The 17,375-nt window shown below is 44.0% G+C and overlaps 1 protein-coding gene across 7 annotated transcripts in view; it reads right to left on the minus strand.

Annotated features, from left to right (window-relative positions):
• Nucleotides 1-17,375, minus strand: part of PPFIBP2 (PPFIA binding protein 2) — a 143,699-nt gene that overhangs the window by 10,102 nt on the left and 116,222 nt on the right. For all 7 annotated transcript variants that reach the window (XR_002725850.3, XM_023190011.3, XM_023190005.1 and 4 more), the window contains 7 exons: nucleotides 16,869-16,972; nucleotides 14,979-15,046; nucleotides 13,373-13,430; nucleotides 12,364-12,405; nucleotides 8,088-8,226; nucleotides 6,341-6,482; nucleotides 5,541-5,669 (listed from right to left, as the gene is read on the minus strand). Coding sequence is in view for 6 of the 7 variants with exons in the window: in XM_023190011.3 (XP_023045779.1) it covers nucleotides 5,541-5,669; nucleotides 6,341-6,482; nucleotides 8,088-8,226; nucleotides 12,364-12,405; nucleotides 13,373-13,430; nucleotides 14,979-15,046; nucleotides 16,869-16,972 (682 nt within the window). In the remaining variant the exon portion in view is untranslated. The remainder of the gene's footprint in view (nucleotides 1-5,540; nucleotides 5,670-6,340; nucleotides 6,483-8,087; nucleotides 8,227-12,363; nucleotides 12,406-13,372; nucleotides 13,431-14,978; nucleotides 15,047-16,868; nucleotides 16,973-17,375) is intronic.

Raw genomic sequence — 17,375 nt, forward strand, 5'->3', positions numbered from 1 at the left:
TTTTTTTTTTTTTTTTTTGAGGCGGAGTCTCGCTCTGTCGCCCGGACTGGAGTGCAGTGGCCGGATCTCAGCTCACTGCAAGCTCCGCCTCCCGGGTTTACACCATTCTCCTGCCTCAGCCTCCCGAGTAGCTGGGACTACAGGCACCCGCCACCTCGCCCGGCTAGTTTTTGTATTTTTTTTTTAGTAGAGACGGGGTTTCACCGTGTTAGCCAGGATGGTCTCGATCTCCTGACCTCGTGATCCGCCCGTCTCGGCCTCCCAAAGTGCTGGGATTACAGGCTTGAGCCACCGCGCCCGGCCTAAAACATATTATTTTAAACGCCTGGTTGAGCTGTTCTTAAAAGTGAGGGAATTCCTTAAAGGATAAGCATGATAAGAATGCCCCATTTTAGAACAAATGCTAGAGATGATGTATACTCTGTGGCAGGGACTGATCAATCATAATCTGGAACCTGGGCTTTCATGGGTCCTGAAAATGTTTTACGAGGCCTGGAACTTACAAACTTTCTCTTCAAAAAAAGTATAAAATTTGAATATGTAATTAGAGACAAAGGGAATATTTAGAATTAGAAAACAAGCCACAAAAATTGCAAGTTTTGCAAAACTGAAAATCACAAAATCTAGAAATATTTTATTATATAAAAGCTCGAGATACCTCTATAGTTTGATTCTTTTTTGAGACAGGGTATTTGTTATTTCAGAGATGGGGTATTTATTTTAGAGACAGGGTTTTAGTAATTAATTATTTTTAGAGATGGGGTCTGGCTCTGCTGCCCAGGCTGGAGTGTAGTGATGTAATCATAGCTTATTACAGCCTTGAACTCCTGGGCTCAAGCAATCCTCCTGCCTCCTCCCAAGTAGCTGGGACTACAGGTCTGAGCCACTGTGTCCAGCTAGATTACTTTTTTACTCTCATATTTTGGGTGGATACTCTTTGACTGTTTCTTTATATGTCCACAACTTTATAATATTTTCTATGACAACAGATGGTTGATTTAGTCTTCTAATGTGATCAATATTTATCTTTTATGATAATAGTTAAAAAGTTTTATCTTCACAATTTATAACTGGTATGGTCATGTACATTTTTAGAATCATTTAAATTTAGAAAGGCCTCTATCAAATGTCTTTTATATGTAAGTTGTAAAACTATAACACATTCAAGTTTCTAACGCTATGGCTAACCTTAAACATTCTTTGAATTGACAGTATTCATTTAACTCATGTGTTGTCTATGTCCTTGTGGCAGTACATGAGTTTTATGTTATCTTTGTCACTGTCAGTATATCATGTAAACTCAGCAAGAAATTTCAACTTTTTCCCAGTGGGTTCATATCATTCATCTTATATGAACAACAATCTAGAAGGCTATTCACTTTTTTTGTTTAAAACTTATCTCTTGCTCTTAGCAAATAATGCTTTTGTTATGATCTGGATTTTTTTGTTTATAATTTGTTTTTTAATGTAAGAAAGTAATTTCTCTCAAATTTCAATGTTCATTTTATCACTTTTGTTTTATATTCTATTTGGTTTTTATTTCATTTGTTTCCTTGCTTCTTGGAAGTGGGAAAAACAAACATATCTGAGGGACCTTTCAGTTCTTTTTTAAATTTTTTAACTTTTATTTTTTGCTTAGTCTTTGTGAACCTAACATTTCAGCTCTAAAGGGGAAATAAGTGTTTTTGAGATCATAAATTGGAAAACCTCTGTCCTACTGACCTTTTCAAAACCACCTAGAGCTCTGGGCCTCATCTCCAGTAGTCTTCCCATTTTTTTGTTTTGTGAATCCTCTCCTCCCTCCTAAGCCTTGAGGTGTTCACACAGAATCAGACCCAGCTTCTGCACCTCCTCCTCAGCTCCTCTCAGTGCCAGCATCTCCCACCTCAGCCAGGGCACCACTGAACACACTGGGAAATAATTTGGAGATGACAGAGAAGATGCCCTTCATATATAGCCAAACCATTTGTTTTGTTGACACATTCCAAAACATCTTTTCAAATTGCACTTCAAATGATGTAGCTGAGATTTCTCAAATATGCTTTTCTCATGGTAGGGGGAGAGCACGTGGCACATTTATAATTGTACAGTTCATAAGTGAGTACAGAGCACTGAGCGAATCGGCACAATGGGAAGTAGAAGAAATCCTGGAAGCCATTTGTGCAGTGGGAAAGCTAGTGAATTAAACCTAACTAAACTAAACATGCCGTGACTGCAAACCACAAACACCCTAAACCCAAACCACATGTATCCTCAGGCTAACTTCCCCTTAACAAGTCCCCCAAAACCCCCACAGCTGCCCTAACACCATCTGTTATACGGAAAAGCATCGATCAAGGGAAAGTTGCAGTAAAAAGAGTCAGCAGTCTTAAAACTAGTTGTGTTTAAAATACCTCTTTTATGCAAAATTTTCAAAACACCTGGCCCTGTTAACACTATGATCAGACTCTCTCTGGACCCTGGAAGGGCTCCATACAAAGGAGGGTCCCTGAAGCTTAAGCATCTTTACATTCATGATGAATCTGACTCACTATGCGTGTAGGAAAAGGAAACAAAAAGCGGTCCAAGGTAGGGGAGCAGTAGGATTGGGGACCTCTCCTAAAGCTGGAATCCTGAAGGGCAATACACTCAGTAGATCAACTCAGGAAAAAAACTCTCTGCAAAGATGGGATCCAGCCATGTGGCTCTAGAGCCTGTTTGCCTTAAACGTTATACTTTACTGCCTTTTTCTTCAAAAACAGTAACTCATAATAAACTCACAAACTAAAATAATTCCTAAATGGATTATTCAAAGTTTTTAAAAATCACAGAAAAAATTTAAAACAAAATGAAAGAATTCACAAAGTGGATCAACCTAATTCTATATCAACATGAAAATTCCATGTATCAAAGTATCAGAAACAAAAGTAAAATTCTGACACAAACCTAAAAATACTGTCACAATTATTAGACATGACTTAATATCTTAATAGAGAACAGTTAGAAATCTATAAGAAATACATTAATAATGAACAAAAATGCAGATAATTCACAAAAGAATTAAAATGACAAACGTGAAAACTAAATTACCAATAAAAAGGAAATTTGGCGTTTCATAAAAGTAGAAAACTTTGAAAAAGAAAAATGTAAATACTTAATGCTGACAAGGATGTGGGTGTAATAGGTGCACTCTGTCCAGCAGTGCTGACTGGAATGCAACTCTGTAAAACTTTACCTGGGAGAAGAAAGCAAATAAAATGTGTTCGTCCATAATCTGAGAGAGAGTGCCTACGCAATGTTATCAGTTATCATATTTTTTAAAAAATCAATTGTTTTATTGAACAAAAAAAGGTTGGGGCTGGAGGCTTTCAGTAACAAAGTACTTTTCCTAAAGAATATTAGCAACAACAGTTTTAAAGCTACACCTAAATATTAATATCTAGAAATTATAAATATTACCAGGGGACATTAACATATATCAAATTTCTACTTGAAAGTCATAAAGGCCTTTCTTTTCCACCAGCAAATTCATTTTGCACCATTACGATAAACAAAGCAATCTCATCAGGACCTCTTCACACTTCTTCCCTTTCTCATCCACTGTTACGGTTAATACAGCACAAAGACATTCGAACAAAGCAGCCTTGTGGCTGGAACTGTAGTTTTTTCCTTTGGCAAAGAAAGCTACTGACCCTGGTCATCCCATACCCTAAAGTGACTGTCAGAATACAGATAGCTCCCTAACCATGCTCTCCTACTCTAGGGACAATGCTGAGGGGTCTTAGGAAAGTTTTCATACCCTGACTCAATGATTCCCCTTCTAGAATCAATCCTTCAAGAACTAGCCAGAATTCAAACAAAGATGAATCATTCAAGCTTACTATAGCTTGATTTTTTTTCAGCTCACATAAATCAGAAACAACAGTAATGTCTACATTGAGAAAATTGCTAAGTAAATTAGAATATCTAATTACTGAATATACAGGTAGTCTTTCTCTGGTTCACTTTCTAAGGGCTCTGAATTGGTCTCTGACTTACTTAGACTGTGTGTCCTTAGATTCTCTAGCCTGTAAAAGTTCATGGTCTACACATTCGCATGTTTCTTTTCAAGGTACCTGGAGTCCAGGGATACTCATTCAAAGAATGAATGGATCTGGAAAGGTCCAGTGTCTCATGCACCAGGACGACCTGGTAAGACTAGAAACCTGTTTGGCAAGCTGGGGAAGTGGAGTATCATATCCATGTGCAAAATAAGCTAAGGCTACCTTCCACAGGGGATGCAGGTCTGCAAACAATATGATGCATTTAGGGAAATGGCTTTTCTTCTTTAATTGGAATCTAGACTGTATTATTTCTGAGAACGGATATTTGAATTATACGCATCTTAACCAGCAACTACCTGTACTTTGCATTGGTATACGGCAATCTTGAGGGGACTAAACTGAAGAGAGTTACAGCGTACTTTTTGTTTTGGTTGGATATAAAATGTCACATTCAAATCCTGTGGAAGGCCCCCAGGGGTACTGATCTTGGCTGAGTAACTCAGAACTTAGGAGATATTGTGCTGGAGATGATGTATTGTAGGGACTGCTTGACTGGGGAAGAGAATAGGGAAAGGGGTTTCCCCAAAACACAGTAGTAAAGATTCACCTGTGCAGGTTTGAGGGGAGATACTCATTTTCAGAGCAGGGAGATCAAAGGAAAGTGGGTAAAGCTAGTAACTGGAGGGTTTCCACCAGGGACACCTCTGGAGAAGTTTAATGTTTTCTATGCTTTTGTATTAAGGTATGATGGGAAAAGTGACATGAAACTTCCCACATTGATTCCAGTGCCATCCCTTTGTAACCCCCTTTAGTTAACATCCTACAGTAAAGTTTGGCACAGGATTATGAAAAATAGTGGCAGATGTGGCCAGCTCCGCCAACATCTTTCTGCAGAGTCTTTGTGGAAGGATGGAGCTGACCCAGAGGCAGGTAAGAGACAAGGCTCACTTTCCCGAATATACTAGAGGCTGTTGACTCTTGAATGGCAGACAGCTCACGTAGTAGCTCATGTAATCCTCACGATAACTTTAATAGAACAATTGTTTTTGACATCTACTTTACAAGTGAGGAAATGGAGGCACAGAGAGAGATATTGTATAACCCGGTTTGGAGCTCATAGCTAGGAAGTGGTTGAGCAGCGATTCCTAGGAATTCCCTGGGATTCTAGAATCTGTGCTCTTCCTGGCTACACCAAGGCTATCCATCTAGTGTGTAAACCCACTGCTGAGAATGGGTTATAGGTGTGTAGCACTGTTGAGGTGCTCAGGGAGGCCCAAGGGCCCACCCTTCTACCCTAGCTCCCTACCTCCAGCTGTAGGGAGCTGCTTGTCTTTACCTCGGCATACTTGTAAGCATGAGCAACGTCCAAGGATGTTGAATGGGCAAGTTGAGAAGCTCTGCACTAAGGATTCCTGGCTTCTATTTCTGGAGGCTGTGGGACAACAAGCACCCTCTCCCCACTCCACCCTGGCTGGGATTTTACACAACGTTTTGTAGATGGACTGGAGGGAACCTTACCTTTTCTGTCCCTTGGAGTCCCTGGTCCTAGAGAGTCTTGGCCCTGCGGTCGCCCGGAGCCCACCTCGTCGAAACTCTGCCATCCCCAGCGTGTCAGTGTTGAAATTTCCTGACTGAGTTCTTCGGATTCTGCATGAAGAAGAATCCATGGAGACTGTGATGGAATAGTTGGAAAGCCTACAGTCACTGTGCTTCCTCTTTTGCAAGGCCATGCAGGCCAGCACAGGGACCCTGGGCAGCATTGTTTCTCAGTACCTTCCCAGAGATCAAGGATCACAACCTATTGCAGCTCCTCCGCCAGACTCAAGCCTCAATTCTAATCCTGCCTCTGGGATTTGGTCACTTGCCATAAAGGTCAAAGCAAAGTTTGATGCCTTATAGGAGGCCCCAGTTTCTGCCTCATGTCACAAAGTGGATCAGTTGGGCCAGCAAGTACTTGGCTTTCAAAGATTTTTCAAGGATTTCTTAAAACAGATTGACTCCTAAGAAGGGAGAATACAGTCTCATCTGTGTCTGTCCCAAAGCCCATGTAGCTGCAGAGATTATGTTCAGGGTGTGTGGAATGGGTGGGTGCCTAGGATACATGACATGAAAGGCAACTGGATATGTTTAATGGGTGCCTTTCATACTTCTCCTTCTCTTGGCCCTGAAAAATATCTAAGATTCTTCTCTTTAAACATGAACACTCTGTTCTGACTGCTGTTTCAATGTCTAATGGACAAGGGGCTTACACAGACTCTTTGCCCAATCAAAAAGAAAAATTCAAAGCAATATAATTAGGATCAATAGCACCAACTTACTTTCCCCAGAACTTCTTAATGCCTTTGGGATTCCGTTTACCATCTGGTGTCAGAGGAGACTGAGGACCTGATTCAGTGCCCGATGATGTGGATGAGAGGTCATTGACCACAGCAGTGTCATCCCAGCCACTTTCTGTGTCTCCTGAGATTGGAAGAAGGCAATGAACGTGAATGTAAGGACGTGGCCTCTGGAACCCTTCTTCCTCAAGCCTGGGCCCTCCCCTTCAGTGGGAGTCCAGAGAATCTGCCCAGTTCTGCCTTCAGGCCAGAACTCCATACCAAGATCCCAGAGACTAGTGGGGACTCCAGGCTTCCTTGCTGAGAAATTAGTGTGCTCAATATTTCAAATGTAGGTGAGCTAATGTCTTTAATGTTAAGGATTTGGGGTCCAAAGTACTTGTGGATTATTTCAACAAGGAGCTTGTTCTTTTTCCTCAGAGGGAGATGCAGGAATGCAGGCAGTAGTGGGACCCTGGCTGAGTGTTGGGGAGGGGGAGGGTTAGGGTAGGGAAACAAAGGCATTCTCACTCTCCACCTCACCTGGAATGGGTACAGTACCTAATACGGGGGCACTGACACTCCGGCCACGATCTCCAGTGAACCAAGAAGCAGAGAAGCCACATGAAGAAACAAGAGAGGCCAAAATCCAGCCCAACAGAGTTACGGGGAAGCAAAGAAATAAACAAAAGAGTGTCATCGAGCAAGAGAGAAAAACTCAAACAGAAAGAAAAATAATCCCATGGAGAAGGATGGGGTGAGTGGTGACTGACATTGAGAGGAGGTTTCATGTGAGGGGACCAAGTGCTCCTAGTGCCCCTTTGTGACAGGCTGAGGTGTCTACACCCAGGGAAAGGAAGGGACAGCAGCAGGGGCTGAATACTCCAGGTCACGGGCAGCTCTTGTGCAGGTGCCTGGGCTCACTCAGCTCACACTAGAACAATCTGAAGCCGTAGTGAGTCCAGTTTGAGTGTCACTAGAACTCACTCAAGGGCTCATCTGAAGTTCCTGCAGCCAACGGCAGAGCTGGCCTTCATGAGGCCAATGCATAGGCCAGCTCAGAGAAGAGCTGAGGCTGAGGAGCCTCAGGAAGAACTCTGCCAGGACCAGAATGTTCCCTCCTGGGCCCATTGAATCTTCTGCTGCTGGTGGGGAAAGATGGCTTGTTTTGAATGAAAAGCAGCAAAAGCCTCTGTGGTTTCAGGTCTTACCCACCGAAAGGATACCTGTAGACCGACACCCTTGCCCACTGGCCACTGACTCCATTTGCCTAAGGAAATGCTCCCACTTGGAGTGCATGATACCCCCCTACTGGGAATAGGGAAGCTGCAGAGAAGAAGGTGGACACAGGAGAGAGAAGATCAGAATGACAGAGGAAGGAAGCGTGAGGGGCAGGAAGGGTAGAAGGGGGTATCTGAGAGGAGGGAAAACAATGCTAGGAAGGACAGGAAGGGGTTCGAGAGGAGGAAGAGAAGAAGAGAGGAAATGAGGGTGAAAAGCTGCAGCTGAAAAGAAGTAGGGGATACACACACCCTGGTTTGCTGAGACTATAGAATGCTTACCTTAGAAAACAGCTCACCCAGGGGGAGCCTCTAGAGGTGGGACCACCCCAAGGTACAACTTGTTCCAGCCACCCACCCCACCATTCTCCAACTGTGGATTGTGGTGGTAGGTGCAGGGATCTTATACAATCACTGAAAGTGCCAAGGATGCTGCTCAGAGGCCACCAGCACCAGGACTGGACACTCACTCAGCCTCAGCAGGCTGCTCCCCGTGGCGTCAGGCTGGCAGACAGTGGGAGGAGATTTGGCAGCCTCTCCATTGGGCGTGGCTCCTGAAAGCTTCCCAGGTAAAGTGGGATATTTGTGCTCCGCCAAGAAAGGGCTGCCCTATTGGAAGGTGAGAGAAAAAGAGAGATACCGACTTAGCTGTTAGCCTCAGTTAGGAAATCCTTGGATACAGAACAACTCCCTGTTTTCTAAGAGCCATTTTTCACATATGGTGACTTGAAGACCCCTCAAAGGTTATTTAGCTAGTCTGAAAAGGGACAAGAGTTCCAAGGAAGGAAGAAACTTTTCCAAGGCCACACAGTAAGACAGGGACAGAGTCAAGTGCAAATCTGGGGCTGACTGCAACTGCCTCTAACAGGAAGTGAAGTTGTCTTGCAAAGGGGCCTTTGCTGCCTGGCCTAGTGCTCAGAGACCCAGTGAATTAACAGCCATGAATTACTCTGCAAGCTCTTTGGATATGAAAATTGGCATTCTAGTAAAAGCTGCCTAGTGCTTTATCATACATACATACAAATATATGTAAAATAACAACCCTGCAAGAGAGGAAACTGAGCTCAGTCTGGTCTGGGCTTCTCTGTTTCCCCCAGATTTGCTTTTCTGTGGTGAGGAGAGAGGTGCTTCTGCTAACTGGGACCCTTACTCAGACCAGGCAAGGGCAGATCTCTGTGAGGGCCTGACCAACTGCACAAATGATATGGATCTTGCCTGAGAGCGGGTATGGTATAGAAGAGAAATTATAGTTTAAATTTGGAGCAAAAGAAGAAAAAAACCGTATATTGTGATCATGGCTTCTTTAAAAACATCATGTTAAGGCAAGCATAAAGATACACACACTCTTGGGGAAGGTGACAACAAGAAACGGGCCAGAGGACTACATGTCAACAGAGCTCTTTTGGGAACTTAGGATCACAGTCTGCACGAGGTAGAGCCTCAGTGCAGCCAGCTCCATGCTTGGACCCAAAGAAACAAGCTGATTAAATGAGGAAGGAGATAGCACTTATTTGGTAAAGAGGCATACAATGGCCTCTAAATCTGCAAACCCGAGAGAAACACAGTGGAATGTACTGTGAAAGTGAGAATAAAAGAAAAGAGAAATTGAAGCAATGTCACTACAGGAATCAGCTGTGGATCACCTGATTAGATCCAGAAGAAAAGTAATATGAAAAACAAACAGATTTCAAACTGACAAGTCAGAACAGTAATGGAAGGCTGCTGTGACTGAGACATCTTCTGAAGTTCCATTTAGCTAAAAGCCAAATATCCAATATATTTCCAATTCAATTTGCTTATAAATGTATGTCCTAGAAATTGTTTGAGATTCAGTTCATTCATTGAACATTGACTATAACTCCCTAAAAATAATTCAGAAAGGAGAGATACAGGAAGAGGAAACTGAATTCTGAAAGAATTCTGGAAGAACTGGCTAGTAGAGGAGAAGTAACTAGAACCTTGAGAGAGGAAGGCCATGAGATTTTCAAGTTTGTGATGACCCATGACATAAAGATTAGACATGATCAGACATGTGGTCAAGACCCACAGTTTCCAAATGGTAGTTCATGTGCTGGCTGCTCTTCATAATTACCTGCAGCACTTGTAAAACAACATGAATTCCCAGATCCCTCCTATGCCCAGTCCCTGATTCGGTCCCTCTGGAAGCACACCCCAGATGTCTATATTTTTAACAAGCATCTCAGATTAGCTCAGATTATACTAATGCAGTCAGACCCAGGAACCACTGACTGTGAGAAGCTAGTGTTCAAAAATTTTAGAGACCTGAAGGGCATGACTCCAAGCTCCCTATTATATAGGACATATGGGAGGGGGGAAGAGCTCTCAAAAACAGGTTTCTGGTTGCATCATCACGTATGCTCCCTCAAGGCGGGGTAGAGACAGCCAAGGGCCCAAGTGGGCCACCCGGGGAACTCCCTGAGGAGCTGAGATGCAAAGAGAACACATACCTAACCCAAGGATGGGGTTTAAAAGGCAGTCCAGACCTATAAGAAAGATAGCAAAAAAGGAATCAAGGACAATGGAAAGGACTCTCTGAGCTCTGCTCAGGCCAAGAATAAGAGCTGGGAAGAAATGACTCACTGATGCGGAAGGCAGTGCAATGTCAGGACATGACGCAGATGCTCAGCTCCAGTTCTGTTTCTCCAGTCTCCAAAAAGAACAATCCTCCTGGCTGTGGGGGAACAGAAGCCCCAGCCAAGGGAGTAGTGTAGAACTGATTATCCAGCTGCTTTAAATTAGAACAGAGAAGCAGCACTCCAGAATAGAAAGGGCCTAGGCTTTGAGTCAGACCAACTCAGACAAAGCTCTTTCTCTTCCACCTCTCAGGACCTCTGTTTGATAATTTCTAAATGGAGAATAACAATTCCTGCCTCAAGTTTGCCAGGAAATAACATATCCACAGGGCCTAGCACACAGTGAACAGTGGATAAGGAGAAAAACACAGGAAATATCACATACCCAGGGCCTAAAGAAACAGCAAGCTAGAAAAGCAGTCCTTAGACCAAGGCAGGCGCTGGTGAGACTACATCTAGAATATCACACTCCAAGTCTGGTCCAGGGCAAAACTTGAAGAATACATTGAGAAACTAATGCCGATCCTAAGAAGACTAAGTAGCAGCTTGAAAGGCTTGTGATCCACGCACATGAGAAGGTGATGTTCAGCCCAGATAACAGAGCACTCAGAGAGGGCAAGAGGGACTTAAATTCCAGCGCTGTCAGAAATAGAGGAGATTGACTTTTTCCATGGGCTAGACACGGAGAGAGAGGATCAGCAGATGCACATTTTAGAGAAGCTCGCAGAGCTAGAAAAGAATGCAAAGGATGTCTTACAATGAAATGAGCTCTCAGTCACAGAAAGCAAGAGCCAGTTTAAGCAAGGGCCAGATACCAAAGTCAGGAATGCTGCAGAAAGATGGCCGTGGAACGGTTCTGCACCTGTGGAGCAGTTCTGGGGAGGACAGTGGTGTATGTGGGTGAGCGGAGAGGGGTGACCATGTTGAATAACTGAGGTTGTATAAGATTGTGATTATGGTCAAAACCATATAAGAATTAATCTTTTAATCTGGAGCATTTTTTCCTTTATAAATAGTCCCACATCACTCATATTTCTTGGTAATCAAATTGGCATCTTAAACCTTGAGCCTGTGAGCTGGGCATGTTTCCAAAGGAGGAGGTGGTCACTTACAGGTGTGCTTTAGAAACACCTGTGAATGATCTCTGTGAAGCTGAGGTGGGAGGGGGGACTGCTGAGCGATTTAACAGCTGTCTCCATAGGAAGCCTTTCAATTCACAAAGGGACCACACCAACCCCAGGCTCAAGGGCCTGTGTTCCAGAGCACCTGGGCAGGGGAGCAGGCAGAAGACTTTTGCTGTTCAGATGGCCCAAGGAATGGCTGCTCACTTGAAGCACCAACTGCTACAAATATGGAAGTGTAGAGAAGCCCCTTATATACATGCAGATGTGCAGAAAAGATCTTTCTCTTACACAGATGTGAAGGAGCAGAGATGCCTCATATGATTCACCATATGGATGTGAAAACATAAAATGACCCTCTCAGGCAGAAGTCAGAAAGCAATGAGAAGCTCCATGTTTCATATGGACATGGAGGCAGGGGACAGAGAAGGGAAATGCCATCAGCCTCACAATACATTTTCCATGTAATGTTATAAATGGTCGTTGGGTGTGGCTGAAATAATGCTAATTATATGAATCTTCATTTCTTTATGGGCTCAACATTTGTGCGCTGGCCTAAAACCTTAATCCTCCTCCATGACAGGCTTCCCTGGAGAAAATCAGTCCTAATGGAATTTTTATAACATGACTTGTTCATCAAAGCGGGACTGGGTGTACACTTGTGTTTTTTTAACCATGACATATCAGTCCAGAAAGGATGAGAGCTATCACATTCTTCAGTGTGCTGAGATCGTAGCAATCCCCTTCCCAGTGATTAAATCTAGATTACTTTGTTAAAGATTAATTTCTCTGAGCCTATAAAATGGAGGTGATAATAATAAATCCTGTCCCACAGATAATGGTAGTGAAAGCATATTAAATAGCTGAGTGCACATAAAAATAAAATTGGAGAGAAAAGTTGCTTCTTTCCTCTTGCCCTCTTACTCCTTACAGTTAGCACATTTTAAGGTTATGAAAACTATGACTTGCTAAGTTAAAATACTAGCAAACAGTGTAAGCACAAATAGGCGATGGGGCATGAAGTAATGTACCTTGGGTTCTACCACCGGGAAGGGCTGGTTCCCATCCATACACTATGGAGTAACAAGAGGATTTCGTTTATGTGGAGAAAAAGAGACTTGTGTTATTCACAAACAGCAACAACTCAGGACTACCTGTTTGCTTAAATCTGAAAGGCTCATCCCCTCCCTCCACATCTTCATGTCAAGTAATCATCATCCACGGCAGGAAAGATCCCCGTCCCACTCCATGGACAGATGTCCTGGGTAGCTGCCAGCGACATGACCATGGCAACGAAGAGACATGGGACCACGGGAGCAAAGCGATTGAATAAGCCCAGGGCTCCTGCCAACTTCAGCCTTTATGGTTCTCCACTGTATCAACAAGGAGGCTGATGAACATTATTGGAGACCTAGGGATGGTATGCAGCACAGGCTCACTGAAGGGCCTCTATCAGGGCAGGTTCCCTTGGTCTCTAATGACCAAGCTCAAGAGCCTGCTACTGTCCCCTGCAGGATGAGGTCCACCCACATGATCAAGGGCTACTCCCATATAAGGAGCCACAAAACCCTCCTCCATAGGCTCTTACAACAGCTCACTCCAACATCCTGAAGATCCTACATCTTCCCTTGGGATCATCTCCTTTATTCACATTAATTCATCATTACAAAATCTGTATGATGTCCCCAAGTGCCCCAGGGATATAGGACTGTCTCATGGCTCTGACCTTACCTCGTCCTACTCCCCACCATTTCCCAAAACCTGCTGGTGCCCGGCAGACTCTAACCAAGCTTTGCCGACCTCAACATCTTCTCTCATCAATTCCAGGCAGCATTTCCTGAATTGTCCTTCCTCTAAGATGCTTAGGGCCATACCCGGTTGGTTAATTTTCTCAGAATGTTCATGTCATTCCTGGTTCCCCCACAACTTTATAAAATCCTCTACAAGGTAGGGACCAGGACCTGCCTGTATATATCCCAGTACTATGCTAGGCCCAAAAAAGTAACTCAGTCATCTTTAAGGATAGGTTGATGAGCTGACCTTATCCATAGATTCACTTCTCAAGTCTTCTAGACTACAAGAGAGCTTTTTCTGAGCCCTGAAAAAAACACAAAAGAAAGAAATAGTTACAAGAAGAAGTTACATGTTACCACTCACGCAGAGGCCATTTCAAATGCTTAACCAGTGGTCTTGGGCTTAGGTTCAAGGTCACTGAAAAAAAAAAATACCCTCTCATAATAGCTGTTACATACAAAATGAGACTGGCCCACCTTGGGGGATAGACTGGATCAATAATGTGTTAGCAAGGGCATGAGGGGGGTCACTTAAATCCAAATGAAATGTTCTTGGCATTGCACAAAAAGCCAGAATACACTCAATTCTGCTGCACTGAGGTGACAATTGTGTGGTCATAAAAGACCAAGGTCTAAGTGTCAAAAGAGCGGAAAGGCACTGATGCTGGGCTTGTCTGAGTCTAAGAGTAATCCAGGGACCAGGGACCTGGGCCTCCTCAGAGTGCAGATGAACACATTAGCCAGCCATGGCTCTAGAACATCACCTGCTAGGACCCTTCCACACTCTGTTCTGGATCTGCATGCCTGTCTAGTCTGCTTACACTCATTTGGTTCTCTCAGGGTCTATTTTGCAGAGAAGGGCACCAAATGTGTCAAGAGGCAATGCCACCAGTGGTCACAAGGGTAACCTGTGCCAAGTCTCCTTGGCAGTCATATTTCTCAGTTTATACGAATAAGTCATCATTTAAACAAATATTAGTCTCTTGTAAATCTGGTCAGTCTGAGTTCCTTGGTACTGACCTTCCCTCAGTGAACTCATAAACCACAATTCTTATTCTCCAAAACTAAGGATTGCCTGATCAACTTCTTTAACATTACCATTTTCCTCTGGGCTAAAGGCTCAAGGGGACAACTGCTTTCTGGAAAGTGGACTCAGAGTGCAGGTTCTGGAGACTCAGCACCATTCTGGGGAGTTTCTGTGATGCTTGTGGTCATCTGCCCCAACACCTTAGCTGAAAGGCAGCCTGCTCTTTGTAGTGAAGCCTCCATGTTACCCTTACATGGGGCTCAATTTCAAAATGTGTGCTAAAGTGCAGGCCTAGGGAACTAGATTTAGGTTTATTTTAGAGGGAACAAGACAGATGGCAGTCAAATGACCTCAAGAGGTGAGCCCATTATTAGTTCATTGTTGTGAAGCATCCCTAAAGCAATTACACCAACTGCTATGAGAAGACATGGCCATCCCTAGAGAGCTTCGATTGCCAAAGGGCTAAATTCTCTCTATGAGCAGGAAGCAGAGGCTGACAAAAGCAACATACATCACACGATGCTCTCAGCTCTGAGGAGCTGTTGTAAGACACAGATGAGTTGCAGCCACCTCTCCTCTGACGCTCCAATCCCTGGCCAGATCCTTTCTCAGTGACAATGATCCACACCCTCAGCCTGAAGGATGAGAAGCCCTTCTGTGGCCAAAAGAGGCAGGCCTGGTTTGTAACTGCCCTAACAACAGATGGGGAGGTGCACCTAGGATGCAGTGGCCATGCTTACCATTCACGGCCCTCACCATCCACTTCGGCAGCCCCAAGGCAAGCCTGAGAGCACAGTGGCTGTGGGGAAATGCCCAGGCCTCTTACCTGGTTTCCAGTGATTTCTGTGGCAATGGAGGTGGCCCCACTGTAGGAGAGCTACATCTCGGAGGCATCTGCACCAGAGACAGAAGAGTCATGGTAGAGGACAGTCTGTTTGGGGACCACCCACCATCTTTCCCCGTTCTTTACATGATTCCTTTTAGGGAGACATTTCCTCCCTGGGTACAGCCATGGTGGATACATCATTATAGATGCCTTGCTCTTTCAAGATGCCAAGGGGGCGTGGTAGGCCTATCAGTCCATCTGGGCCAGCTTGCCTCTCCTTCCTGGGCCCTAGAGCTTAGATCATGTTCATATCCCAGCAGTAGAGTCCTGAGACCTGGGTTCTTGGGCTTTTTCTGCTCCTTCCCTTCCTGAGCTTGGTTCTTCAGCTTTTCCTTTCATTCAGCAAGCCACTGCACACTCTTTTAAAAACAATTCTTTTCGGCTTAGATTAGCCAGAGCCAAATTTTGTTGCTTTCAATGAGAGAATCCCATTTGATACGGTCACCCAATAAACATCAGCAACATCTACTCCCTGCCAGACCCTGTGCCAGGTCTGGGGCAAGCACTCCCCACATCTGGGAGACAGACAAGTAAACTAGGAGAACAGAACAATGTGCAATGTTCTTTTGGCTCCAACACCTGTAACACAATATGGGAGTAGTGGGAGAGGGGGGCTCCCTCTCACTGGTGGGAAGGCTGAGAAAGCTTTGGAGAGGAGAACAGCTGAGCTGAATTTTGAGAAATGAAAACTGGTTAAGGCAAGAAAGGAAAGAACGTTACAGGTGGAACGACCACGAGCTAATGATGGTATGAAAGAATACAGTCCTGTGTCTTCAGTACTGCACCTAGCACAACACTGTGCCTTCAGCAGTGCACCTAGCATCACAGGCGGAGCCACCTTGAGCTAATGGTGGTTATGAAAGAACACAGTCTCCAGTACTGCCTCTTTTCTCTAGATCCTAGCATCCTCTTGGTCTACTATAAGAACAACTCTGGCATTACAGTATAGTTTTAAAAGCCTGGGCTTTGTGGTCAGACCTGAGTTCAAGCCCAGATTCTGCCAGGTAGAGTGTTCATCACAGTGACCACATGGAGGTATACAGTAAGACTTGGACACCACTATTCTGTAATTGCCAGCAATCTGGTGTGCTTGCTCTGAGTCAATAACTGGCTCGCTGGATGATGCTTTTGCTCCTTAATTAAAAAGGTTGAACTGAAGCACTAAGATTCTTTTCAGTTTGATAGTCTGAAGTTTCAGGAATCTTTTGGACCCTAGGCTGAAGCCCCTCCTTCACCTGAGGTTTTGTTTATTTGTATCTAGCTTAAGTCTAGAGAGAGTCATACAATAGGACCAGAAGTTTAAACAAACGAAATAGATGAGAAGGAAAATCTGTGTCCTGGCTATAGGGACTGAAGGGCATATCAGTCAAGAAGGAATGCAGCATTTCAGAGGTTGCAGTTAATTCCTCTAAATGAGCAAGACATGTTTGTTCATTCAACAAATATTTGTTGAATTCTACTGGGTATCAGGCATTACTGCAGACCTTGGAGAAAGGGTGGTAGATAAATCAAACACCACCTTTGGTCTATGCTTACATTCTAGAGGAAAAAAAAAAAAAGATAAAAATAAACTAGCAGCCTGATTAAAAAGAAGAACTCCTATCCTTGAAAGTTCCAGTATCCACCATGCTGCCTCCAACCAGAGCACAGGCCAGAGCCTCAGCCTTTTGCTCCCCTATCCCCACCACAGCCTGAAGGGCACTTTATTAAATTTAAGTATTCACCTGCCAAGATATATACCTGACACATGTCTGACTAGATCCTCCCTCAAGCTCAGGGCAAGCTTGGAGGAGCTGCTGAAACCCTACATCATGGATGGAAACACAGTACCTCTTGTTTAAATAATTCTTCAGGGCCCTTGTTTGTAGTGTTCCACTTTCTGAAACCTCCCTCCAGTTCTTCTTCATTGATTGAGAGAGTTCTCTCCGAAGGCCCTGCAAGCATTAATGCAGTAAGAGTGAATTGTTGAATTCATACTGTGTGAATTGTTTAGAAACTTATAATCATGCCACAAAATTTTAACATTGTATCTCCTTCATCAAGAAAGACTAAGAAATACATAAAGGGACAGTAAAGTGTGATTCTGAAGAATCTTCAGGGCATCTGAGCAAGGGCTGGCATCAGGATCATTTCAAGGTCAAAGTTTATTTGCAGAACAGAGGTAAGGTAGCCCCTGCCTCCAAACTTCTCACTCCTTAGCTACAGGTAATCAAAGCCCTGAGAGTGACTTGATCCATGATCTTAAAAAGAGGGCTGTGAGGCCAGGTGCAGTGGCTCACGCCTATAATCTCAGCACTTTGGGAGGCTGAGGCAGGCGGATCACTTGAGGTCAGGAGT

Source organism: Piliocolobus tephrosceles, chromosome 13 (genome assembly GCF_002776525.5).
Source record: "Piliocolobus tephrosceles isolate RC106 chromosome 13, ASM277652v3, whole genome shotgun sequence".
Classification (NCBI taxonomy): Eukaryota; Metazoa; Chordata; class Mammalia; order Primates; family Cercopithecidae; genus Piliocolobus; species Piliocolobus tephrosceles.